The following is a 26,483-nucleotide window of genomic DNA, read 5'->3' as shown; positions in this document are numbered from 1 at the left end:
ATCCTTGGGAAGCTCTGTCTTGGCATGTTCCTTGTCTCCTGTCTTCCTTGTCTCCTGCCTCCTCAGGGACCCTTCCGTGGACCCTCCTCAGGGATCGCCCCCGCCAGGGCCTCCCCTGCCAGGACTCCCTCTGCCCTGTGGCCTGATGCCTGCATCCTATGCTGGGTCCCGTGAGCCTGGTGCTTTGTGCAAGGCCTGTGTGCTCCCTCTGGGGTCACTTGGCATCTCCCTTGCAGTGCCCTGCATCTTCCTGCACTGGGTCTCCTCTGACAAGTCTATGAGGCCAGCCTGTGCCCATATCATGGGCATGGAAGCACAAGTCCAGAAGGTCCAGATGACCTGCTCCCAGTCCCAGCATGTGGAGCCTGGGACAAAGATGGTCCCCGAGCAGAGGAGGACTTGGGTCCAGGGAGACTGAGGGAGGATGTGGCACCGTGAGCTCCCAGGAGGAGAGTGAGCACAGTGTGGGCCTAGTGCTCAGTCCTGCTAGGAGACTATGTCCCACCCTCACTGGCTCTGTCCCCAGGGCTGGATGTCATCAAGTTCAGTGAACCCACATTGCAGCCTGGCAGTGACTCACAGAGGAAGAGGCACTACTGGTGCTGGAGAGAGCCCTCAGGCAGAAAGGAGGGGGCAGATGCTCCCCCAGCAGCAGGTGCACTGGGGCAGGCTGAGGGGACATAAAGGGACAGCAGTGCCTGCAGAGGGGTTCTCCACACAGGCCCCCTCCTCAGGCTCAGCACAAGCTTATACGGAAGGCCTTTGTCCCCCAAACACAAAGTCTGGCCCAGGACCACCACCACCCCCCAAGCTCCCACTCCCAATCCTTCCTACTCAGCTCAAGTGACAAGAAAGGGCCAATAGATTAGGTGGTGTTGGGTGCACAAAGACATGTGTTTTTCTGCTCATGTTCTAACACTGCTGGCATTTTAAGGATCTCAGGGCTTTGATTCAAAAACAGTAAGATGCTGGGAACCCCAGACAGTTTTCTGGAAACCTGTCTCTCTGCCTTGCAGCCCTCCCAACCCACCAGCTCTGCTCAGCATCACTCCAGGCCACAGACCCACGGTCTTAAGTCCTCAGACAGCCCAGATGATGTGCCATCAAAAAGCAATCCAGGTGAAGCAGCAGGACATGCTACAAATTTCAACAAATCCCCCTCCCAGAAAGTGAGGGTACCACTGGATGAGTTGTCTGAAAACAGACAGGTCAGGGTTCCAGAAAGACACCAGAGGCTCAGGAGTAACAGAGGAGCATATGAAGGTCAGGTAGGGACTGTGGGAATCTCGGGTGGTTTGCCTGGGGGAAGTTCCCGTCCCCCTAAACCCTCAGTGTGATGGCTCTTCTGGGGGATGGGGGAGGACCATGCCTGGAGGACCCATGACTCCACTGTCAGAGGTCGCCAACTTGGTCTGTGCAAAGGTGGGGAAACCCGGCCACACCCCCAAAGAATTTCTGGAAACAGTAGCCATCTCAGTGGCAGCTGACCTGGGAGGTCAGCCTTCCAGCTGCCTGAAGTGGGATTAAGCCACAGACCAGCGTACTAGCCAGAAATGGAAGGAGAACCAGTTCTTCATTTCAATAGTTTCTAAATTACCAGTTTGTTCCTATGGTTAGTATACTTTGCAACGTCTTGAAAATGTTCTCCTCATGTTCTCTGCTAGAGAGGTTCTCAAAAAAGCTTGGTTTATAGGTAAAAATCATCCAGAATTGACTTCAGTTGGCACAGCCATGCTGGGAAAAGTATGGAGCTTCCCCAAAATACTAAAGATAGATCTCCTGTATGATCCCACTATCAGGTAGACATTTTCAGGAAATGAAGTCAATTTCTCAAAGTAAGATCTGCATTCTCCCACCCAATCTCCCTGAGGAGGGGCAGCCACCCTTAGCAATGGGGCACCCATGTGGGAAGTCATAGACAACCCTCTCCTTGAGGCAGGCATCTCCCTGTACAAGGGGCTGCCCCAGGGCTGGGAGGTCCCCACAGCAGCGCATTCGATGTCCCAGATACTAGGGGGAGACAGAGTACAGCATCAGGCCAGTGAGGGTCAGGACACACTACTCAAAATATGGCATCTTGGCAAATTAAATATAGAAACTGAAAGAATTTTGCATAGAGCAGAAGCCAGAAGTTCCCTCTGATCCCCAGCCATCAGCCTTTCTTCCCTGAAGCAGGTCAGCATACTCCCATGTGGCACTTTCTCTCCCTAGACCACAGGGAGGACAAGCTTATCACCAGAGTCAAGGAATTTAGGGCCACAAAGGCCATACGAACACACCTGGTTAAACTAACCCTTACCTTCCTAGTTACTTCTTTACCATTTACCAGCCATAGTCCAAATCCATGTCTGTGAATTCTTCACACATTTATTGCTTCTTTGTCTAAAGGGAGAAGAGCTGTCTGCTCCCATTGCCTCTGCTGATCTCCATGTTCTTGTGAGGCTCCCACCAAAAAAAAATCAATACACTTTGCCTGCTTTTCTCCTGTTCATCTGTCAATTTCCAGACCCAGCCAGGGGTGTTAAGAGGAGCTGAAGAAAACTTTCCTCTCTTGCAGCACTGCAGAGGGGCAGGGGGCAGGGGGAATCAGGAAAACCCATCCCATCTTCCTGGCCCTGGTTAAAACCAACCTCTTCTAGAAAGCACCACAGGACCGTGCATGGCTAGGAGAGCCAGGGAGAGGCAGGTGGAACACATAGGAGCTACCTGACCACCAGCCAGGGTACTTGGCCCCAGTGACAAGTCCAGGGTGTGATGATGAATATTATAATGAAGAATCCTGTATATCAAAACTTCCCCATACCAGGCTTCATTATTGCTGCTCATTGTAGTTGTTACTGTTGGCTTAGTGACTTTCCTGAACTAACTTTGTCAAGTCTGTGTTCTTTGTTATGTGTGACCTCTGAATCCCTGTGCTATTTACTTAGTGGTCAGCCAGTGGCTGGGCAAAGAGGTCACCCATGTTTCTGAGCTATGGCTACAGATTGGAGGTCCCACAACCTCCTCCTCAAGTTCAAAAAAATCTGCTCGAGCGGCTCATGGAACTCAGAGAAACACGTTACTTAGTACATCACCAGTTCATTAAAAGGACAGAACTCAGGACCAGGCAGCTGAAAGTGATGAGCAGGGCAACGTGTGTAGCAGAAGCTCGGAGCTCCCCCACTTTGGGAATGAAAGAGGCCTTTACCCACCTCCACTATGATCTTCGTGTGTACTTCCTAACTGATGACGTCCTTCCTTTGGACTCATCTGTTAACTCAAGTGAAACAACCCCCGAAGCAATAATCACTGCCTGATGCCAACAAGACCCCGAATGACTGACCCCAAGACAATGATCGACTGGAACTTTACTGCCCCCTACACCTACCCATAGACCTTTGTCCTAAATTTTCCTTATATAAAAGCCCAGGAGAGTTTTCAGCACCTATAGATCAGGCCACTCCTCTGCCTTCCAGTGTGGGCTGCAGTGAAATAGATTCCTTTCCTGTGTTACCACTACCCATCTCTCTGCCTCTGGATCTGGGGCACTGCGAATAGTGCAATGTAGAAAGTCAAATACCAGTTCTGCCCCTCCCCAGGGTTCACTGCTTCTGCTCCTCTCACTGCAGTTCTGCTGTTGGCTTAGTGACTTTTCTGAACTGATTTTGTCAAATCTGTATTCCTTGTCGTATGCAGCCATAGAAGCGTCTGTTCTGTGAATGTAGTGGTCAACTGCTGATTGGGTGAGATTTCCTTAAACATCTGGAAAATTCCCTCCCTCTGGGAAAAAAAACAAAACAAAACTTCCAGTCTTCGCAGTTGGGGAGGAGGGCTCTGGGTGTGTGGGTGTCAGGATACAACTTCAGCACCAGCCAGACCTTTTAGGACTCTGCCTTGGCCTTCACTTCCTACTTGCTGAGTCTGACAATCACCAGAGAGGAGAGCCTACGCCTTCTCAAGTCTTCCCTGAGCCGGCACTCAGCCCATGCATCTAGTGTCCCAGGGGCTTAGGAATAGATCAGAGCTTCCAGACCCTTCTTCCGTAAAGCTCCTCATCACATGGACTTTCTTCCAGTGATTCTGCTTGGTATCTATTTGCACAAACTATTATCCATTGCCCTAGGGAACAGAGACTCACATATGTCTTTAAATGTTTTGGTCATTGAATGTCTGCAATAGCCACCTCACTCCTGGGAGATTTGGTGGTAAGCAAGAAGTCACAGAGGACTCCAAGGGCCTGGACTTGGTGTTAATTCCTCTCCTGAAATGGGGACACATGTGGGAGGAGCAAGCGGCCAGCTGATGGGGGGGTGCAGGCACCTGACGTGGACAGATGGGGTAGGTGAGGCCTGAGACCCCCAGGGTATGTTCCTGGCATCCAGACTGCAAGGTCTTCAAAGTGGCAGATTGGTTGGGATCATCTTCAGGCTGAGGAGGAAGATAAGGAGGGCAGAAGGGACTGAGGAGGCTCTACTTAGAGAGGATGGCACTGAGCCACTCCTTTGGGGGAAAAGTGGGTCAGGTCCAGGTTCATGGGGCCAGACTTTGAGCCCATTGCACTACATGAAATAAGCCAGTCCTTAAAGGACTGATACTGGAGCACCCAACCTGTGAGGGACAGAGAACACTCTGATTCATAGAGATCGAAGGAGCTACTGAGTGCTGGGGCTCGGGAGGGGGAATGGGGGGTTAGGGTCTCATGTGTAGAAGTTCAGTTTGGGATGATGACAAAGTTGCGGTGATGGATGGAGGTGGCAGGTGCAGAACAGTGAATTTACTTATTGCCACGAATTGTACCTTGAAATATACTTAACAGTATCACTTGTATGACTATTACAACACAGTAGGAAAGAAGTGAGTCAAGAGGACAGGGTCATCATGAGTCCCAGGAGGGCCCTGGAGCAGGAATCCTGTATCTTAGTTCTAGCTTTCACACTCTGCCCCTTGTTGGTGACTGAGTTCACAGTTGGCACTCAGCGAACGCTTGCTAAGACACAGTGCAAACAGATGAGGACACAAGTGCAAACACATCAGTGGGCACTGAGGAATCCCAATAGGACACACACCCAGATGGAGCCGGTGCCCACATTTCACAAACACCAGCACAGAAATAGCCATTTAAAACCAAGGCAGGAACCATATATAACCCAGAGGGTTCCATGCTCTTGGAACCATGGAGCCAGGCCCAGTTCTGGCTCGATGGTTGCTGCAAAGCTGCTCTCAGCCCCACCAACCTGTGTCTGTTTAGAACCAGGGATAAAACCTTTTCCCTCAATTGTTCTTTTTAAAGATGGTTGCACCACATTGACACAGAAAAATATCTGACATAAAACTGGAGCCATTCACAGTTGCAAATGACCCAGAAGTTATCAAAATGTAGTGACCACAAAGAGAGGACCTTGCATCCCCAGGCAGGCCTCCTGTGTGCAGGTGTAGCTGGGGACTCTGGACATGCCCATGTGGGCAGTGCTGGGCTCCACAGCCTCCCTCAAAGGGACAGAAGAAGGAACCTGCTCTGATGACTCCACTGGCAGCACCCCCTAATGGAGATGGGGGCAGCCCCACATGCATTCTGGGTGTCCTGGTGATTCTTAGACACAGCCACAAATTCAGTTTCTTCATGGCTGGGGTGGGGTGGCGTTTGGGTAGCCCAGCAGTCACGGTCCCACAGGTCCTCCAGGGACAGCCCAGCCACCGCAAGTCCCACAGGTCCTCTGGGGACAACCCAGCAGCCACGGGTCCCACAGGTCCTCCAGGGACAGCCCAGCAACTGTGGGTCCCACTGGTCCTCCAGGGACAGCCCAGCAGCCACGGGTCCCACAGGTCTTCTGGGGACAGCCCAGCAGCCACAGATCCCATGGGTGCTCCAGGGATAGCATCTTGGTGAGCTTGTGGTCCAGCAGGTACCTGTTTAAGTGGCTCTTGTCATACCACATGGCCTCCATCCCATTGGCCAGGTTGACCCCCATTGCATGGTGACAGGCCAAGGTAAGTCAGTGAAACTTCATCACTGATACCACAAAAAAGGTTCCCAAGTAGTAAATGTTGCCCTGGTCCCTGGGGATGTGGGTCTAGGACTGTGGCTGGCACTTGTAGCTGAAGTCCTTGTGGGCCGCCAGGTAGGAACTGGGGTACAGGGTGCCAAAGAGGGGGGACAGGATCTCTACACCCATGTGGTCACAGAACTTCAGGTCTACATCTGCGCAACAAGTCATCTACCTCATCCAAGTCTTGTCCAACCACCTCACATGGCTGGTATCCTTTTGAGGTGACTACCCGCTCCCCAACATGGGGAAAGCAGCTCCCCCATCGTTAGGCAAGTGTGGTGAGCCCCTCTGAAACTGATTTTTTGTGCAGACACTAAGGCTACTTCCCTATGCCTGCCCCATCACTGGCAGGTTAGTAAATTACTCACAAAGGGAAGACAGGCACTACATTTAAGTAAGGGACAGGCACACATATACACCCAGATGGCATGGGTCAGGTCATTAGCAGCAAATTGAGGCCCAGAAAATGGGGAAACAAGCCAGACATGAAGCAGTGGGAGAGAAGAGTGATCATAGGCAGAGGGCACAGCAAATAGAAAGACTTGGCATTGAGCCTGAGGCATAGGTAAGACAACCAGACCCCACAGAGGGCTGGGCACAGAAGGAGAGGTAAGGCTGGAGAGGATGGACAGGAGGGGAACAGACCACAGAAAGGCCCAAAGGATATGTTCCCAAAAGTTCACTCCAGTTACTGGAGGAGAATGGGCTCTGTGCAAAAGAGGACAGGGAGATCCTAGTCCTAACCCAACCCTAACCCTAACCTGAACCCCTAACCCTCATCCTAATCACTAATCCTTGAAATCATCACAAAATCAGCAAAACACATTCCTATACCTTTCTTAAAATAGATGTAAGAAGCCTCCTCAGGAAAAGTCAAAACCAAGAGCTCTTTTGTGCACCATAAATGTAAATATATTGTGCCCCATAAGCAAATGTGTCTTCACAAACATCTCAAACATTGTTCAATAGAGTGATACCAAGCAATGTTATCCATCACAGTAAGTTTTCAAGTAAAAACATGTGTTCATGTCAATTGATGCAGAAAATATTCTAACCAAAATCCAACATCTGTTGCTGATATAAACACTCATGAAAGCAGGAATATGGGTTTTTTTTTTTTTTTCAAGAAATCTATAGGAAACACCATGCTTAGGTCCAAAGATTGACAGCTCTACTCTGAAATCAGGAACAAGGACAGGATGCTGGTTTTCGCAGAAGGACAGATAGTGTATGATTCCACTTGGATGAGGTGTCTGGAGACACAAAGTTGGATGTAGCTGTAGGGGCTGAGGGGAAGGGGAACGGGGAGTTGGTGTTTCATGCATCCAGTCTCCCCCAGGGAGAATGAAAAGGGTCTGGAGAATGATGTACAACCATGGGAACTCAGCTAAGGCCAGAGAACTGTACCTGAAATGTTTGAAGTGGTCAATGTTATTATGTTTAACCATAAACATATTAGTGAAAAAATGAAGGACTGATGCATGTCACAACATGGATGGACACTGAAAACAGTGCAAGTGACATAAGCCATATAGAAAATACCATTCAGATTGGAGCCATGTGCTCCTTAAATCCATCAGAGTTGCACAGAGAAGGAAAAGTCTCAGGAGCAGTTCCAGAAAAAGAAAACTAGATCAGAATGGAAAAGACATCTCAGACAGTGTGGCAGGTGGCGACAGCTGAAGTGGGCCTGTGGTCTGGGTTAAAATGTGGGAACCGTCATGATTTCCTCACTTCGGGTTACGTGGTAGTTCTTCAGGAGAGCATCCCTGTTTGGGGTAAAATGCACCAAAGCAGGCCATGTGAAGTGGCAAACGGAGTCTGCATATGGAGATAAAGCGTATTTGTGTGGCTGTGACAAGTTACTGCAGATGTGAAATCACTGCGGAGGCAATGACTCTTCCAAACATTCACGTGGGCATCCTGTCACAGAAGCAGAGATGACGTCAGACATTGGGATGGAGGCCAAGCCCCCCCCAGGTCCAGGATGCCCACGTGGATGGGTCACTCACCCTTGCAGGAGGCCACACATCAGCAGGAGGCTTGTGGAAGGATTGAATTGGGCAGTGTCTCCGGTGCAGCAGAAGCAGTGGGATTTGGAATCCCAGTTTCCCACAGTGCCCCCCATAACCTGGTTAGAACTGTGAGGAAGCAGAATGGGAGGCCTCAGTAAAGCAGACTGGAGAGCCAGAGGGAGCCGGGAAGGGGGCGCCTGTCGCTCAGGACCATGACAGACCCACATTAGAGATTCACCTGCTCCAGGCCCCTCAGGGGAAGCTGGGTGTTCCTCTCCTACACAAAATCACCAACCCTGCAGCTTCCCCGGTGAGAACCCTCCGTCACCCCGGCCCCTGCCTTTCTCCATGGACTTGCCTTCCATGCAGCCCTCCCAGCTTCCCCCAACCTTGTCCATGACCTACTGAGCAGGAGACAGGCCTGTCCTCCAACAGCCCTGTGACACTGATGACAGACATGGAGGGAGACGAACGGAGACGGGGAGACACTCTGGTCTCAGGGAAGAACAGGTGCCGGGAAAACACCTACTCTCTCCACAGCCGCCAGCGGAGTCCGCACTGTTGCTCCCGTGCTCCCAGACTCCGGGCCAGCCCTGCAGCGAGTGTGGACAAGGGAAAGACCACGGGGAATCCCCCACTGCCCTGCTCACAGCCCAGCAGGAGGCCACCGCACCACACACAAAGCCACGGAAGCCCCACCGTCTACAGAACACAACCTTCCTCCGTGGAACCCTGGGAGCATGCACCCCCTTGGCAGTCCCCGCTCCGACGGCTTCTGCTCACCTTCTCCCGCTACCAGGCCTGAGGAGGCCGGGCTCCTGTCAGCATGGACTCAACCCTACAACCTCCGGAAGCCCCCACAGTGGGTCCTGAGGAGGCTGGGCTCCTGTCAGTGTGGACGCGGCCCCACGTCCTCCACAGCAGGTCCTGTCAGTGTGGATGCGGCCCCACGTTCCCCACAGTGGGTCCTGAGGTGGCCAGACTCCGGTCAGCATGGACTCAACCCTACATCCTCCGAAAGTCCCCATAGTGGGTCCTGAGGAGGCCAGGTTCCGATCGATGCGAATGCAGACCCACACCCTCCATTGCGGGTCCTGTCGGTGTGGACTCGGTCCCACGTCCTCCCAAAGTCTCACAGCCGGTCCTAAGGAGGCTCGACTCCTGACTGTGTAGGAGGCTCCGCATCCTCCAGAAGCCTGGGCTTCCTCGCAGGTGGTGCTGAAGCCTTGGAACACCTGTCAGCACGCGAGAAAGCGGCCTGAGCGAGCAAGCCCCGCAAAGGTAGCGAGCGGGAGTCGGGCGCCCCCCTGCGGGCGGTGGGAGCGGCGCAGCATGCGGTGCGGTGACTCAGGCCACCCCTGAAGGCGGTGCGGGCGGTGCAGGATGCGGTGCACTCAGTTCAGGGGAGGCACCGGTTCCTTCCGGGGTCCAGCTGAATCCATTACATTTTGGAAATTCAAAATGAAATGGAATCCAATTGCCCCCTGACTTCTCCAGAAATAGAAACAATTAATAAGAAATCATACGGAATTAAGTGAAATGCAGACACAAGCTTTACAACTTACACCAAAATTGATTCAAAATTGTAGATAACTTTAAAATGTAAACCTATCAAAATATCAAAAAGAAAACATAAAAGAATATCCACAGGGCCTTGAGTTCGGTGGTGAGTTTTAACCCACAAAACCAAAAGCCAATCCACAAAAGAAAGAAATTGGTAACATAAACTTCCTAAAATTAAAACTTCTGCTCTGTGAAAGACCTTTTTCAGGAAACTAAAAGACAAGCCCAAAACTGGGAGGAAATGTTTGCAAAACACATATTTGGCAAAAGATTTGCATTCAAAATACACAAAAAACTATCGAAACTCCACAATAAGGAAACAAATGTCTTAATCGATAATGGGTAAGGATCTGAAAATGCTTAGACAAAGAAGACATACAAATATAAAATAAGCATACAAAAATACGCTCTCCCTCATTATTAGGAAAGTACAAATAGGTGTGCAGTACTGCACACCTATTACAAATTATAAGCTCCAAAAACAAGAATACTAATTGCTAGAAGGTGAAGAGTGGCAGCAACTGTCCCTTCAGAAGACAGGCTATTTTTTCCAAACCTAAGTAAGTCTCATGTTAAGATCCAGCAATTACACTTCTAGTATTTAGAAAACTGCTTTGAAAAACCATTTCCAAACAAAAATTCACATGCAGTTATGCACAGTAGCTCTATTCATAATGGTTACAAACTTAAAGAAACCAGAATGTCCTTCCATGAATGAATCCAAAAGGAAACTGAGTGCATCCATGGGAAGGAAGCAGAATATGCCACCCAAAATATGCCTCTTTAGCACAAGGGTCATTTGGGCTGATTAATTTTAAGAAACAGCAGACACGAGAGAATCTTTGAAAACTGGGTAGAAGTTGCCATTTGGTGAGTGAAATGTACACTCATAGAGGAACGTTCCATTTGTAAGCCTGTCTACCTCTGTATCATGAACATAATGACTAAATCTCAAGGAACTCTTACCAAAAGAGAAGGCACAGACTTAAGTCTGTGTAACAACCATTCCCTCATTTACAGGGCTCACTGATAACATCCCTTAACTGGCCTTCCCACCACCCAAAAATTTTTTGGTCTTTAGTTGAAGATAGCTTTAGGCTGAGGGCTGGGCCACCTCACAGAGTTATTCCATTTTCCTGGGTATCGCTCGTGAATACAGGACGTATGCATATTAAACTTTGACTTGTTTTTCTCCTGTTAATCTACCCAACAATAAAAAGAAATGAACCATCACCCCATACAAGGACATGGAAGAACTTTACATGTATTTTTCTAAGTGAAAGAATCCAGTCTGAAAAGGCTTCACGCTGAGTGACCCCATTTGTAGGAGATTCCGGAAAAGGCAAAACTGGAGATGATAAAAGGATCAGGGGGTGAATTCCATGATATTTTAATGATGTGTACCTGCCACTATTCATTTGTCAAGACCCAAACACTTTGGGGCACCTGGCTGGCTCAGTTGGTGGAGCATGCAACTCTTGATCTTGGAGTTGTGAATGCAAGGCCCATGTTGGGTGTGGTGATGACTTAAGAATAAAATCTTTAAAAAACATAAACATTTTTATATCCCAAAGAGTAAATCACAATCTACTGAAATTAAGTTATTTGAGATGTGGGAGTGTCACAGGATGGTGTAGGGGCCAAGGACAGGCTGCCCCAAATCTGCCACTTTAACATATAGATCATTTTAATAAAAGTTACTTAAGAGACAGACTATGCAATGAGGACACCTAGACCCTCCTCTGCCCCCCTGGAAGCAGGAAATCTGTCTCCCATGTGAATATGTCCTTGGACCAGAAGATAAAGAGATTTCAACATCATCACAGATGGGAGATCTGGAGTCCATAAGGCTGTATAAACAACCCTTGTTACTTTTCACTAATTTACTACCCCAGCCCAAATTCTGTTTAGAATTCCCCAGTGATTGAAGCTCCCAAGGTTAAGTTTTCTTTGTCCTGTGATTTCATCACAGTTTTATTTTCTCTTTGTCCAAAAAGTATGAACCTGGCTTCCTGGGTCATTTCTTTAGACCTCAGTTTCATTATTGGGTCTCTAGGCACACATCATTACACTTCAGTTTTTTTCCTCCTATTAATCTGTCTCATGTCAATTTCATTCTTAGCCCCAAGGTTAGAACCTTGGACCAAGGAAAAATTCTTCCTCCCCTTCAATGGAATACAGAACGTGTCACATAATCTAACTGTATTAGACACATACGGGGAAAAAAGACCCTCACTGTAGATTGCATAACAAAAAGTGCTGACCTAAGTAACTTTGGAAATGAGTGGAATCTTTAGAGTAAAGAAAAATGTACTGTACATACACAGTAGGCTCTATTTGATAAAGTTCTTTCCCTGAGGAGTGGTAGCTATCAGTTCTGAAGACATCACATCTGTAATCTGGAATGGAGCAATGAATTAGATCAATGGCAGGTGGGGAGAGCCAGGTTTGTCCCTGTAGAGTAGGAAGTTACAGATCAGCAAAGGGAGAAGATCACAATCTCCTCATGGTGATGGACAAGGTTGGAGACATCAGTGTAAACTCATCTTTGGCTTGATATGGACACAGACAGTTGCACATAGAAATCTTTATAATTAGGTGTATCAGCATAGGTGGGAATACATGCATATATTGCCTTGCATTGTCTGCTGAGCACATTTAACTCCCACATGTAAGACTTTTATACCATCCTCTACTAACCAGGGCTCCTTGAAGAAATTGCTGACACTAGAACTGAGACAGAAAGTATAGGAGCCAGGATAATCGGGAAGTATCAGAAAGTAAAGAAGTCCCAGGAAAGAGCCACAGAGATGGAATGATGTCAACGGAAAACAGGAGCCAATGGAAAGCACTCCCAATCACCAAAGCAGGAATGAGACAGCAACCAAACACTGTAGTGCTGGAGCATAACCTACCCTGGTGTCCACACTGGTAAAAATAAATGATTCTTTAAAGATTTCATTTATTTATTTGAGAGAAAGTGCATGAGCAGAAGGGAGAGGCAGAGGGAGAGGGAGAAGTAGGTTCCCTGCGGAGCAGGGAGCCCAACATGGAGCTTGGTCCCAGGACCATGAGATCATGACCTGAGCTGAAGGCAGCTACTTAACTGAGCCACCTAGGTGCACCAGAATAAACGACTTATTTAAAAGAAACCACAGGCCCAAAATGGAGTCACTTGTGTCAAGAGATGCAAGCCAGAAAACCAAGACTTATTACCTGATCTAATTGCAGTTTCACACACTCTCACCTCTATGTAAACTTTAACCAGTCAGGCTGGAAAATGAACTGAATGGCCCCTTCTGTTCCCCCTTTGGAAGGAGACATTGCCTGAAATAGACTGCATCATTTTCTAGTAATTTCTTTTTTTTCAATCCCCCTCTCTGCCTTTAAATACCTTCCCTTCCCTGCAGCTAAAAGGAGCTCCTTTCCATTTGCTAAATGGGATGCTGCCCAATTAATGAACTGTTCAGTGAAGCCATTGGGATCATTTAAATTACTCAGTTGCATTTCTATCAACAGATTACACAGTTGTTGTTTTTTACAAATGGAATTGAATAGACCTCTTCTATAAGAATTCCAAATAGTAGATGTAGACACTCAGCCATCCATTAAGGAAATGGAGCTAACTCCCCTCTCCTAAAGTTTGGGCTCAGTGCAGTGTTTTCCTACTTATGAAGACACACTGTATCCTCATGGAAAGAGTAACTTCATGGTGGGGAACCCTGACCATCACTGCTTCAGCCAGGTGACCAACTTTAACACGGACAGTGAAAAGTGTTCCCTTATTATAAAGTGATGACAGAGCACTTTACCTCTCTGATCTGGTTCCTCAAAATCCATAATCCCAATGTAATCATGAGGAAAACAAATAAATCCCAATAGAAGACTTTCTACAAAATGCCTGACCAGTCCTCCTCAAAACACCAAGATCATTGAAACAAAGCAAGTCTGAAAAACTGTTACAGCCAAGTAGAGCCTAGAGAGGCATGAGCAGGAAAAGAGACACTGGAGCAGGAGAAGGTGAAACAGAAAGAACCTGAGTAAAATATGGACTTTAATTAAAAATAACACATCAATATTTGTTCATGAGTTGTGACAATTCTGTAGACTAGAAAGAAATAAAATGTCAAATAGAAGAAACTTATTGTACCAGACAGGAATCCTAGAGGAAATGGGTGATTAACAAAAGGACCCTAAAATATGGGAAAAAAAAGCAGACCAATTAGTCATCCATGGACCGCTTCCTCCTGCTGGCTCTCCACTCACTGTTCAAGGGTTCCCCTTCTCCCAGGACAGAGAAGGAACAGGGACAGAGCTGTTCTGGAGCTCCTCTGAGACCTGACCCACTCAGCCTTCCTCTCCTTAGCCATGCCCTGACCAGTGAGGACACCATGCACAGGGAGTCTCAGGGATTGTTGATTCTGATAAGTCAGCTGAGATTTTTTTGGCTTGAAGAGAATAGGACATTGTAAGGGCCTACTTAGAGCGAGCCATTTTGTTGTTTATGTGGTAAACTTAGATTGACCCTGCCCCCCACCCCCAGAATAACTTACTTAGAAACAAGTCTGGGAAACCAGTAAAATGTGACTGACTAGCCCCTGATAACGCCCATATACCAGGACGTGTCAGGTCAGGGGGAGGTAACAGAGCCCAGAATACAAGGATGAGTCAAGCCAGGTGGAGACATCCAATCAGGAAAGCACCTCCCTAACCACCCAAGAATGTGGGCCCTGCCTTTTGGGTGCCTTTTGGGTGCCTTTTGGGCGCCAATTCTGACCGGAGTGATAGGCTAGTTCAAATAGCTACTATAGGGTGAATTGTAATTCAATTGGCCACCTGTGTGTGGCCAGGCTCAACCACATGACCTTTACTCTATAAAAGTTAGTCTGTGAGGCTGTGAGGGGTGGCCTCTTTGCAAGAGATGGCCCTGGCCGGTCAGTTTGATTCTCGATGCTTGGCGTGAAATAAAGCTTTGCTTGACCTTCGCTTTGTATCAGTCTCGCTCCTTTGACCATGGACCCAACAGACATACCTACTGAAGTAAAATAAATTAATATTTTTGAATGGTCAGGAGAAAATTAATACTTGCAGGAGGCAAGTTAGGAATGTGTTTGGACTTTGCAAGCCCAGGGGCTCACACTGTCAGAGTGAGACCTGGACCATCTCCAACCCTCTATCCTGCCAAGTGCTCTGGGGTGGCCTCATTCACAGACAGTCTCTCTTACTGGATCTGGGGCCTGTAGCAACTCCAGGCTGAAATCCCCCCGTCGATTCTACTGGGAAGTGTTTCTCTTTCTCTTGGGTTCCATGAAAAGTCATGGCTTTAAGTGTTGTTGGTCTGGCTTGGGTCACATTCTTATCCTTGAAGCCATCAGAGCACCTAGAAGACAGAACATGAGGTTGGGTAGACCTGGATCATACGTCCATCTTCAAGGTGGGTGGAATGTGGGGTCTGCCCTCTGGAACTGTTTGGATGGGGAGCAGGTGAGATGTGGTTCCCAAAGACAAGCTGAGGTGCTGGACTTGGGTGTGAGAACAAATGCTGGGCTGGCAAAGCTGCAAGTTTTGCATCACTGGTGGGGGACTGCACGGCTGTGGAATCTGCAGCCCAGGGAAGGAAGGAATTAACCCAGGGTCAGAGGCGGTGGCCGCCATCCAGTGCTCTCTGTCCTCCCACGATGGCAAGATGCTCTTCCACTTGCTGAAAAAGCAACTTTGCTCTTGGTGGGACTCAAGGCTACTGCATCTCAGAGATGGGAAGGCACACAGACCTCACCTGTGTCCCTGTTGGGCTCCATGCTGGTGGAGCCTACTTTAAAAAAATAATAAAATCAATTAAATAAAAATAGAACAATCTCTTCCATGTTTGCTGTGACTTGCTGATCTTGCATTACAATTCTCTGCATTTCTGAATAAACTTACTTGGCTGGTAAAATAAATGGCAGTTTTATTTTTAAAGTTAATACCTTATTTTGACTTACGTCTTTAAAATGTATCTTCGAATACAATCAAGATTCTGAAGTACTGAGGTTTAGGATGTCAACATAATGAATTTTTGGAAGGATAAAATTCAGCCCATAACAAAGACCCCTGTAAGGGAGGATGTAATCTTCGGTTTTGTTTTGTTTTTTTTTTTTTTTTAAGATTTTATTTATTTATTTGAGAGTCTCTCATGAGCATGAGCAAGGAGAAGGTCAGAGGGAGAAGCAGACACCCAGCAGAGCTGGGAGCCGGATGTGGGACTTGATCCCAGGACTCTGGGATCATAACCTGAGCCAAGGCAGTTGCTTAACCAACTGAGCCACACAGGCGCCCTTTGTTTTTCTTTTAAAAGTCAACAAAGTGTGGAGATTCAAAGCACAGGCTGTCAGACTGTGAGCTCTAAATCTTTGTCCTGTGCCTCTTTAGCTGTGTCACTTTAGACACGTTACTTCATTTCTGGGTTTGCAATAAATAATGACTATTTTAAAAGGTTCTTGTGATCAAATAAAATAACTTCAAGGGCTTGACCGGGTGCCTGGCAGGTGATAACTAGAAAGTCCAGCTGTTGTTCAGCGGTTGTTATTAACACTCAGGGTGAGTGAGTACTGGGAGGTGGTGGAAACAAATAACCGCCACAGCCTGAGGTCGCAGACTTGTCCCAGGGCCACATTTAAGGCCTGCAGACACCCCTTCGAGCCCGCCTCAGCCTGGAACGGGGCTCCGGTCCAAGCAAGGTGCGGAGGGAAGGCTGGTGGAAGACGGGTGTGACCCCAGCTGCTGTCCCACGGCGTGACAGCAGCGGAGCTGCGAGCACAGAGCACCAGCCAGCCCTCGAGCGGAAAACCTCGGGCCTCTCTATTGCAACCGGTCAGTCCCGGGCTCCGGGGTGAGGCGGGCAGCCGCCTCCCCAGCTCAGCCCGGTGCATCAGCCTCCCGCGAATTCCTGGTCCCAGCACACGTCGAGGCCGGGGACAGAGGAGACGGCCGGGGAAGGGGTCGCACGGGGTCCCAACAAGGTCCTGGAGTCTGGTCTGCATACGGACGCCTTGATCTTCTCTAGGTCACCCCGCAATGGGACGGCGGCGCAGCTTAAAGGGGTCCGCGGCACACACCTGCCCACGGCAGGTGAGCGCTCGGAGACGACGGCACCTTACGCGGCAGGCCGATGGGACACAGCTGAGAGCTCCTAGCAGGAGGTATGGCACACGACAGCCTCCCACCTCCCGAACTAGACCCGGCGGGGCCTACTGGCACGCGAGGGAGGGGCCTCGCGGGCGGGAGGGAGTTCGCCCGTGCACGCGCCAGAAGTATTGGCAAGGGGTTCGGGGACTCTGGGGACTGCCGGCACCGGCAAGCGCCTTCCCTTTGCGTATTTCCGGAGCGACGGAGGACGTGATGACACACTGAGCAGGCACCAGTTATGCGGACCAGTTCACGCTTGTTCAGCGGCAGCTCCCGGAAGCCGCCCGTCGGGGCGAGGCTCGTACTGGGGTCAGGGACCCGGGATCAGCGCCCAGCGGTTAGGCACGATGCGGCTGGGCTCCGGGACCTTTGCCGCTTGCTGCGTGGTGATCCAGGTGCTCGGGGTCGCGCTTTTCCTTCGGGGATTCTTCCCGGCTCCGGTTCGTTCCTCCTCCAGGACGGAGCACCAAGCAGAGCCTCCAGCGCCTGAGCCCTCAGCTGGTACGGACCCCTCCCCGGCCGTCTCCGCTCCCCGGGCCCCACTTTCTTCAAAGGAGCCTCCTATGAGCATCGCCTCTCGCACTTCTCGGGACTTCCGAGTGCTCTCCTTGTTGGGAGGAGAGGACTCCACGCCCAGGAGTCCTCTCTCTACCGCCCCAGCCCCTATCTGTACCCCACAGCGTGTGGCAGCCACCACTACCAGCCACGCTGCAGTCTCCTCCCTGGTCGCCCCAGAGAAAGCTCTGCACACCTGCACTAACTCGTCTCCTGACGTCGCACCCCCGCCCCTTGCCCGAACCGCCCGTTGTGTCACTCCCTTTCCCAGGTACCCTTTCTGCTCAATAAGACACAGCATATAAGATTCCTCCTGTCCCCAAGCACTGCGTTTCCTTCTGTGACATTCTTTCAGTGAATGTCCCCCTTTTCCTGCCAGTGGCCCTCACTTACCCAGTAGTATGCACTAGGTAAAGGCTCTCCCGTTTTTTACTAGGTCCCCACAATACCAGCCACTGACTGTGTAGACACAGTTTGTAGACGTTTGCCCATCCCCTACCTGCTGCCCTGTGTTTTGAATCAAGCTCCCTAAATGTCAAATATCCAGGGTTCTCACGAAGGAACTCTCCTTCCCCAGTACTCACCATGCATAGGGCAATTCATGGTTAATACTGGGGCTCCTTCAGCTTCCTCATTACCCTCGCACAGTCCAGTAACCGGTCCTTTTCTTTGGCTTGGGTTAGGTAGATATGACAGCATATGTGCTAGAGTAGTGGGCCAGAAGCAGATTATAAGGTGCTTGGGGGCTAAATACAGTTTAAAACTTAATTTCCTTTTTCCTTTCAAACATTTTTAGGAGACCGTTCCAACTGGACCAAGCTCCCACCACCTCTGTTCAGAAAAGTTGTTATTATGCTGATAGATGGCTTGAGAGATGATTTTGTGTTTGGGTCAAAGGGTGTGAAATTTATGCCCTACACAACTTATCTTGTGGAGAAAGGAGCATCTCATAGTTTTGTGGCTGAAGCCAAGCTGCCTACAGTTACTATGCCTCGAATCAAGGTAAACAGTTTGACTTAATGTGTTGTAAGTCATGATTTGGCTCTTTGGGAGGTTTGGAGGGGCTCTCTGTACTCTTTTACCTGGAGTCCCAATTTTAACTTGGTGGAAATTAGTTGAGTGCTGTCCACCTGGCTGGGGCAATAAAATGCTGACAAAGCCGCACAAGATAGGGTAGAACTGAGACCCATGATTTGTGTCTCTTGTCAAGTAGCCCCAGGTTTGCACTTCATGGAAGGCATAAAGTGTTTAGAGCCAGATCAATCAGGTTAGCCTAATCCTGAAGATAGTGTCCTCCTTGCTAATCTGGTCTCTTCTTTAATCATCATTGGGTCACTTACATTCCAGCCTTTCGGGTTAACCTAGTTCAGTCTCTTGACTTTATAGATCAGAAACAAACTCAGATAAGTTAGATGGCTTGTCCACAACTGTGGTATAAATAATGACCAAACCTGCATGATCTGGCCTCAATAATTATCACTGTTTCTACTATATAACTCACCTTTGAGGTGCTCAGCCTAGTGAGTGTGGCTTTAAAGTGCATAGTGCTTTACCCATGAACTATGAGTTTAAAAAAAAAGAAGAAGAAGAAAGAGTAAAGCTGTATTGATTGGCTCAAGAACTATTTATTATGCAACTACTATGTGCCAGTACTGTAAAGGGTTTGCAGTTAGGGCAACATAGTATCTGCTTTCATGGAGCTTTTAGTCACCTGTGAGAGACATAGCCATTAAGCAAATGAGCAGACAAACTGATTTGTAGTTTAAAGTGTGATTAATGCATGATGATGAGAAAGAGCAGGATGTGATGCTCATTACTGGGGGGGGGGGGGGGGGGGGAGGCCTCAGTGTAGATTGAGGGTCGGAAAAGCCTGCCTGAAGAAATGACAAGTTTAAACTGAAAGGGTGAATAAAGGGGAGGAGGCAGAAAGAGACAGAAGAGCTTAAAAGTTTATGACTATGTGGCTGGTATGGTAAGATAGTCTCTGGTTGGAGCCTTCCATCTATGGCTGATCATGTGACACCTTGTTATTTGGTGAGAAGGAGCCACTACTTGATTCGGTATTTGGTAGGTATTCAGTAATTGTTTACTGGATGAATGAAACAGTCTGGGATTGAAAGGGTTAATACCGCATCTCTTCTTGACTTATTTTCTTGCGTTTCCCACTCTCTGCAACTTTGGGTTGTAGTGTGTCCTTCATTCAGCAGTATTTACTGAACATCTTTTGTGTATCACACAGTTTTAGACAAGAGAGGTTCAATGAGGAACAAGTGTCCTATCCTCATGGAGCTTAATTTCTAATTGAGGGGAGAAAAGATACGTAATTATATAAATAAATAATCGGGATAGTTTCAGAAAGTGATAAGCGCTGTGGAAGGAATCAGGGAGGAGAAAATGACATTGATGAGAAACGGAGAGAGTGGGGCCCCTTTAGTCAAGAAGCTCAGGGATGGCCTCTCAAGAATGCTCATTCTGCTGAGGCTAGTCTTGTTAAAGCTGGAAGAAAGGCATCCAGGCTCCTCACCATCAGGAGCACTGATTTCTTCATCTGTTCTATTGAAGGTGTGGAAGGAACCCATTCCTTCCCCCTCGTAAGGAATCTGAGTAGGTTTATAAGAAAGCATGTAAGTGGGTGTGCAGGCTTCAGACTGTGTCCAGACTGCATGTCGGCTACTGTGGTTCTTGGGGCCTCCCGTTTCCAGCCTATTTGTGTCATTTCATGGAACCAGTCTTGTGCTTCATTTTATTTGTTTTCAAGCCTTTGCAGGTTCTTGCTTCTCATTTCCCAGCAATGGAGAGCTAGAACAGGAAATACATACTGGAGTTAGGGTTCACAGCTCCAGAATTTGGTAGGATTGGGTAGTATTGGCTAAGGAGTGTGTCCCCTACCCTGCCTCCTGTTAGGGAAGGGATATATTAATCTTGAGGTATTGATGCAGTTGTCACGAAATGCTGATCTTAACGATTCAAGACTAATAGCACTTTCCTAGCAGTTTCTCGTGTTAACTAATTTGTGAATGCTTTTCCTTTCTTCAGCGAATTTATAGTCACCATAAGGAGTAGGTACTGACCAATTGACTGCAGTGAGCACAAAGCACAGATGTTATGTCATGTGCTGTCACAACAGCCCTATGACCTGGCTCCATGAGGCAGGCACTGCCATCTTCTCCACTTTCCTGTTGAGGAAACAGGCTTGAAGTGGTAAAACCACACAGCTGGCATCAGAAACCAACCCTAGCCTATGTGTGTCTGGTTGCAGAGTCTCTGTTGGTCGCTGCTGAATAGGGTGACCAGGCCACATCCTCTTCCAGTAGTCTCTGCAGAGCTCTCCTTCACTCTCAGAAGGGAAGAAACCACTGTTCCCAAGGTCACAACAACTGCAGGATGACCTCCAAGGTGATGTCAGACTTGGGCTCTCACTTAGACTTCCTAGGGCTCCCAACTGCCTGCATGCTTCCTGGGCTGAAGGGTACCAAGTAGTCCCTGCCCTCCTCAAAAATGTCAGTGGGAACACAGCCTAGTATGAGAAGGAGGCAAATACCTTATAAAATCCCCTGGGAAAAGGATGGACAGATTAGACCACATGGAAACCAAAAACCTTTATGTGGTGGAAGACACAAAAACCAAGTCAACTGACAAATGATAAACTGGAAAAATTATTGACAGTTGACATCACAAACAAGATGTTAAGCCCATGATGTGTAAAGAGAATCTGACCAAGGACAACAATCCAATGGCAAAGGATATAAAGAAATCCACAAAGGAAGACATTGAAATGGCAAGTAAACATAGGGAAAGATTCTGTACTAGTAATCAGGGCAAGGAGAACTAAAGCAATTTGTAAGCCCAGTTTTTGTCTATCACACTGTAAAAATGTAAAGATTGATGATGACCTCTTCTTCATACGAAACAAGGTAGACAGTACTGTCAACACTGAGCCAGCCCCTGCACTCTTGCCACCCTGGTCCAGTCTGCTGTGGTCTCCAGCCAGGACTGTAGAAGTCTCTCAGCACCTCCTAGTGCCCAAGCCCCTCCAAACAAAGCAGGTCGCGGTGCTCTTCTTCAAACCCTGCACTCGTTTATATCTGCCTACTAACCCAGGCCTCAAGTCTGCATGGTCCTGTCCCCGTTTACCTCATCCTCATCGGAGCTGCTTTCCCTCTTCCTGTGTCATTCATCCACATAGACCACACATACCCCAAGCATGCCGCCGTCTCTCAGCCTTGGGGCTTTCACAGTTTGCTGTGTTCCCCCTGGAAAGCCCCACTGTGCCTCCCTTCCCCTCCCCTAGACAACAACATGTCAGCCTTCAGGTCTCAGCTCAAATGGCACTTGCATTGCAAGCTTGTTAAAATGCATGTCCATTAAAATGGTCTTGGTCCAAATACTGAGTACTTTGTAGCTGAGTTTAAAAAAAAAAAAAAAAACATAGCTGTGTGTTTTCTGGGGAGAGAAGTTAGGGATATGTTATTAATTGAAAAAAACAAGTTGCAGAATTGTTTATATAGTTTATTACCATTGTATATTTGTGATTGTACACATACAAGAAAATATATGAAAGAGTACTTACCCAAAGTAACTGGTTACCTATAAGTAGTAAAATTCTGGGGTGAAAGAGAGGCTCACGTTTTTAAAAAATAATTTCATTGAGGTAGAATTTTCATACAGTGCAGTGCAGACATTCTTATGTGTACAGTCTGGTGAGATTTAACAAATGTGGTCTATCCGTGCAACCCTCACCTCAAACTCTGGATCCTGATCCTCCACCCCAGGAGTGGTGGTTCTTGCTATCATTTTGCTGGTTTGTCAGTGAGTTACTTGCCTAAACTCGTTCTGTAGAGTCTGTCTCTGGCATCTGCTTCTTTTTGTTTTAAATTCTTGTTTTTATTTTAAGCTGGTCTTCCAAAAGGTCACCCCTGAATGAACATGGTTAGTGGTTAGCCAATGACTGGTCTCAGGTTGTGCTTAAACAAGTAGGCCTTCCGCCCTTCCCAGGGGTCTGTGTGTGGTTCGTACTCACTGTTCAGGCACCTAATAAGCCTGCCCTGTCACTTTCTGTGTAGGGTGTCCTGTCCCCCTGGAAGGAGTGGATTATTAGGCTTTATCTGCTCTCTCCTGAGTGCACAATCAGCCCCATGTGTGCACGCAGCTCAGTGGATCTGCTATACCTGTCTCATTCCCTAAACCCCATTTTTTTTTTATTTTAATTTTTTTTTGAAGTAGACTCCATGCCCAGCGTGGAACCCAAAGTGGGGCTTGAACTTATGACCCTGAGATCAAGACCTGAGCTGAGATCAAGAGTCAGGCGCTTAACTGACTGAGCCACCCAGGCGCCCCAACCTAGATCCCATTTTTTTAAAGATCTTATTTTTTTATTTGAGAGAGAGAGAGAGCACGTGTGTGTGCACACAAGCAGGAAGAGAGGCAGAGGGAGAGAGAGAAGCTCTCTCCTGACAATGTGGGGCTCAATCCCAGGACCCCAAGATCATGACCTGAGCTGAAGGTAGAGGCTTAACCCACTGAGCCATCCGGGTTCCCCCCAGATCCCATTTCTGAGTGTTGGGCTTGTCTGTTACCACAAACAGCACTGTTGCCTTAGGCAGCTGTAATGTTGGCCTTCCCTGTTTTCAACACATCCCTAGTGTGGGACTTCTCCGTGCAGCTCCAGGTCAGATGGACCCATCCAGGTCCCCATGGCCACGACATGATGGGGGTAGGGGAAGGGGAGCAGCCTATGTTAAAACACCACAGGTTACTCACAGCTCTTATTGAGATTCCATAGTTTGTCTTAGATAAGAACTTCTCAATTTGTTATAAATCCTTGGTAAGTTTTCTAAGTCTTAAAATGGTTGTTTTGGGCAGTTCTGTCCCATTTTGTCATTACTCTTAGGGGAGAGGATTTGCTGAGTTCCTCTGGCATTCCAGAAATGAGGTTAATTCATATTTGGTTTGTTTGGTTGGTTGATTTTTTGCTGTTAAAGACCTGGCAAAATTGGACCTATTGTCATTATCCAGATTTCTGTTTATTTTCATTGCACAGGTAGGTCCCTAAATGCCAGTGTCATAGGTTGTTGCATAACTCCAGATCACAGGAGACATGTGACCCATTATTATGGCCTCTGAGACTGTGCTGAAGTGAGGGAGATTGTTGACATAATTCTGCATCAGAAAGGTATGGGGATATGTGACACCCACCCTTTCCTCCCAGAAATGATGGTGCTCTGTGTGTGTGTGTTTGGAGTAGGGGTGTCCCACCAGCATCCCTGGGCCAGTTTACTATGAGAATATCTGAGAGTTCTTGCATAGAGACTGTGGGAGAGGCTGCTTGTACACATGGCATGGTCATTAGAATGGCTAGGTTGTAAGATGAGTACACAGAGTTTGCTTATCACACAGGGCAGATTTGAAGCTTAGGTGGGGACCTGATAGGCAGTTGAGTATACAGCTTCATGTTTTTAGTGTATACCATGCTTTGCCATTTTCTTCAGTTGCTCTAACCTGCAGCTTTTCTGTCTACCACGGTGGTCCAGCTGCCCCAGCCTCCTCCTTCATCCTCTCATTGGCTGAAAGACAGTCAAGTCTTTGAGAGCAGGCTTGCTAGTTTTGCCAAAATCTGTGTGCAGCTTTCCCCTCTGACCCAGCTTCCAGTATTGGGGATGTCCTAGTTTGAAGCTCTCCTCTTTCATCCATAATGTGATCTGCGGCGCTCCTTCCCATGCTGTGCCTTGGATTCCGTAGTCTAACTTCGTGAATGTTTCCTTCTGCAGGCATTGATGACAGGGAGCCTCCCCGGCTTCATTGATGTTGTCAGGAACCTCAATTCCCCCGCACTGGTGGAAGACAACGTGATCACACAGGCAAAAGCAGCTGGGAAAAGAATTATTTTTTATGGAGATGAAACATGGGTGAAACTATTCCCAAAGCATTTTGTGGAGTATGATGGAACAACCTCATTTTTCGTGTCAGATTATACAGAGGTCAGTTTTTAACATAAGAACCTTTTATCACACTGGAGTCTGATACCCTGTCAGGGAGAGGCAACACTGTTTTGTATGTGGCCTTTGTTGGTGTGCTGGGAGAGGTGTGGAGAGATTATAGACACCGTTCATCCACATGATCAGGTTCAACTCAGGGACATAAACCCTGATGGAGATGTGAACAAAGCTCTCTTAGAACAGCTGAGCACCTGTTGATGGGGTATAGACGACTAGGAAGGGCTTTCCAGCAAGGAGCCATTTAAGCTGTTTTGAGAAGTGAGTGGCAGCTTCCCAAGTGGACAGAATGGGGGTGGCAGCATCGGTACAAGGCAAGGCAGAGGACTCCATGTCCTCCCTGGGATCCTTGAGGCTACTGGTTCTCCTGTTAGTGCAGCTGTGTCCCCAGTGGGGAGGTGGGAGGACAGATGGTGAGCTGGGTGGAGCCTGGTCCTGAGGGGCACTGTCCTGTGCTGGACAGGCTCCAACAAGGAAAAAGGGAGTGATTAGACCTGTAGTTAGAAAGCTGACCCTGAAGCAGAGGGAAGCCACACGAAGCAAAGACAAACCCATACCAGCTCAGTTTACTGGGCCTGATAGAGCGTTTGTACTCTTACTTACATTAATACTCTTTCCTAAAGTTGACTTCTGTACATGCGGCAGTTGCTTTCAGAAGTGAGTTTCCCTGTCCTCTGTCTTATCACTCAGAGACCCTTCCCTTTGTAGAGACTTTTCAGTGGGCGGGAGGTGGACCAGCTGAATGGTCTAGGCTGACCAGGCTCATGGCTCTGTCGGGGGATGCTCAACCACTAGTTGCTCAGAGCTGTGTCTATTTCTTCCCAGAACAGCCTTCGCACAGGACACACTTAGATGCCCTCACCTTCACTGCCCCCCACCCTTGCCCCAGTCACCTGAGTCACCTGGTCATCTACTTAGTATTAGTTAATTCTCAGGAGGGATCCCACAGAGTGTTTTTTATTTTTTTAAAGATTTTTTATTTATTTATTCAAAAGACGGAGATCACAAGTAGGCAGAGAGGCAGGCAAAGAGAGGGAGAAGCAGGCTCCCTGCTGAACAGAGAGCCCGATGCAGGGCTTGATCCTAGGACCCTGAGATCATGACCTGAGCTGTAGGCAGAGGCTTAACCTGAGCCACCCAGGTGCCCCCCCACAGAATGTTTTTGTCAGAACAACACTTCTCATTTAAATTACCTATATAGTATGTTCTATCTATACCTTAGAAACGTGAGGACAGTATTAGTGAAAGCTTAATCTAATGCTAATATTTGTTTAACTTTCTTATGACAGATTTTTCTGTTTGTGTTTGGGTTTTTTTTGGTGTTTTCAGACTCTGAGTCCTCTTACCTAAAACAAATGCCTAGATTCTTTTTTTTTTTTTTTTAAGATTTTGTTTATTTGACAGAGAGGGACAGCAAGAGAGGGAACACAAGAAGGCGGTTGTGTGAGTGGGAGAAGCAGGCTTCCCACTGAGCAGGGAGCCCAATGCGGGCTCCATCACAGAGTCCTAGGATCAGGACCCAAGCCAAAAGAAGACACTTAACCAACTGGGCCACCCAGGTGCCCCAAACGCCTAGATTTTTTTTTTTCATTTTTATTAACATATAACGTATTATTTGCCCCAGAGGTACAGATCTGTGAATCATTAGGCTTACACATTTCATGGCACTTACCATAGCACATACCCTCCCCAATGTCCATAACCAGCCACCCTATCCCTACCCCCCACCTCCCAGCAACCCTGTTTGTTTCATAAGATTAAGAGTCTCTTATGGTTTATCTTCCTCCCAATCCCATCTTGTTTATTTTTCTCCTCCCTATCCCCCACGACCCCCTGCCCTGCCTCTCATAGATGGCTTTGATGATATTGAGGTACCCTACACTTTGAAGAGTTTTGAGCAGGAAGGGATGCTGTACTTTGTCAAATGCTTTTTCAGCATCTATTGAGAGTATCATATGGTTCTTGTTCTTTCTTTTATTAATATATTGTATCACATTGATTGATTTGCAGATATTGAACCAAACTTGCAGCCCAGGAATAAATCCCACTTAGTTGTGGTGAATAATCCTTTTAATATACTGTTGGATCCTATTGGCTAGTATTTTGGTGAGAATTTTTGCATCCATGTTCATCAAGGATATTGGTCTGTAATTCTACTTTTTGATGGG

The 26,483-nt window shown here is 47.8% G+C and overlaps 1 protein-coding gene across 6 annotated transcripts in view; it reads left to right on the top strand.

Annotated features, from left to right (window-relative positions):
* Positions 1-17,115: 17,115 nt before the first annotated feature.
* The window catches only part of LOC111148934 (phosphatidylinositol glycan anchor biosynthesis class G), a 48,734-nt gene continuing 39,366 nt past the window's right edge, over positions 17,116-26,483 (top strand). For 4 of the 6 annotated variants that reach the window (XM_022505747.1, XM_022505745.1, XM_022505746.1 and 1 more), the window contains exons 1-3: positions 17,116-17,269; positions 18,120-18,325; positions 24,091-24,300. In XM_022505747.1, coding sequence (XP_022361455.1) covers positions 17,116-17,269; positions 18,120-18,325; positions 24,091-24,300 — 570 coding nt within the window. The remainder of the gene's footprint in view (positions 17,270-18,119; positions 18,326-24,090; positions 24,301-26,483) is intronic. The other 2 variants (XM_022505750.1, XM_022505748.1) reach the window with 2 other exon arrangements.

This window comes from Enhydra lutris, unplaced genomic scaffold, assembly GCF_002288905.1.
Source record: "Enhydra lutris kenyoni isolate GAN:26980312 unplaced genomic scaffold, ASM228890v2 scaffoldscaffold21, whole genome shotgun sequence".
NCBI lineage: Eukaryota > Metazoa > Chordata > Mammalia > Carnivora > Mustelidae > Enhydra > Enhydra lutris.
Note: the sequence above shows the minus strand (reverse complement) of the source record. Positions and strands in the feature narration are given on the sequence as shown.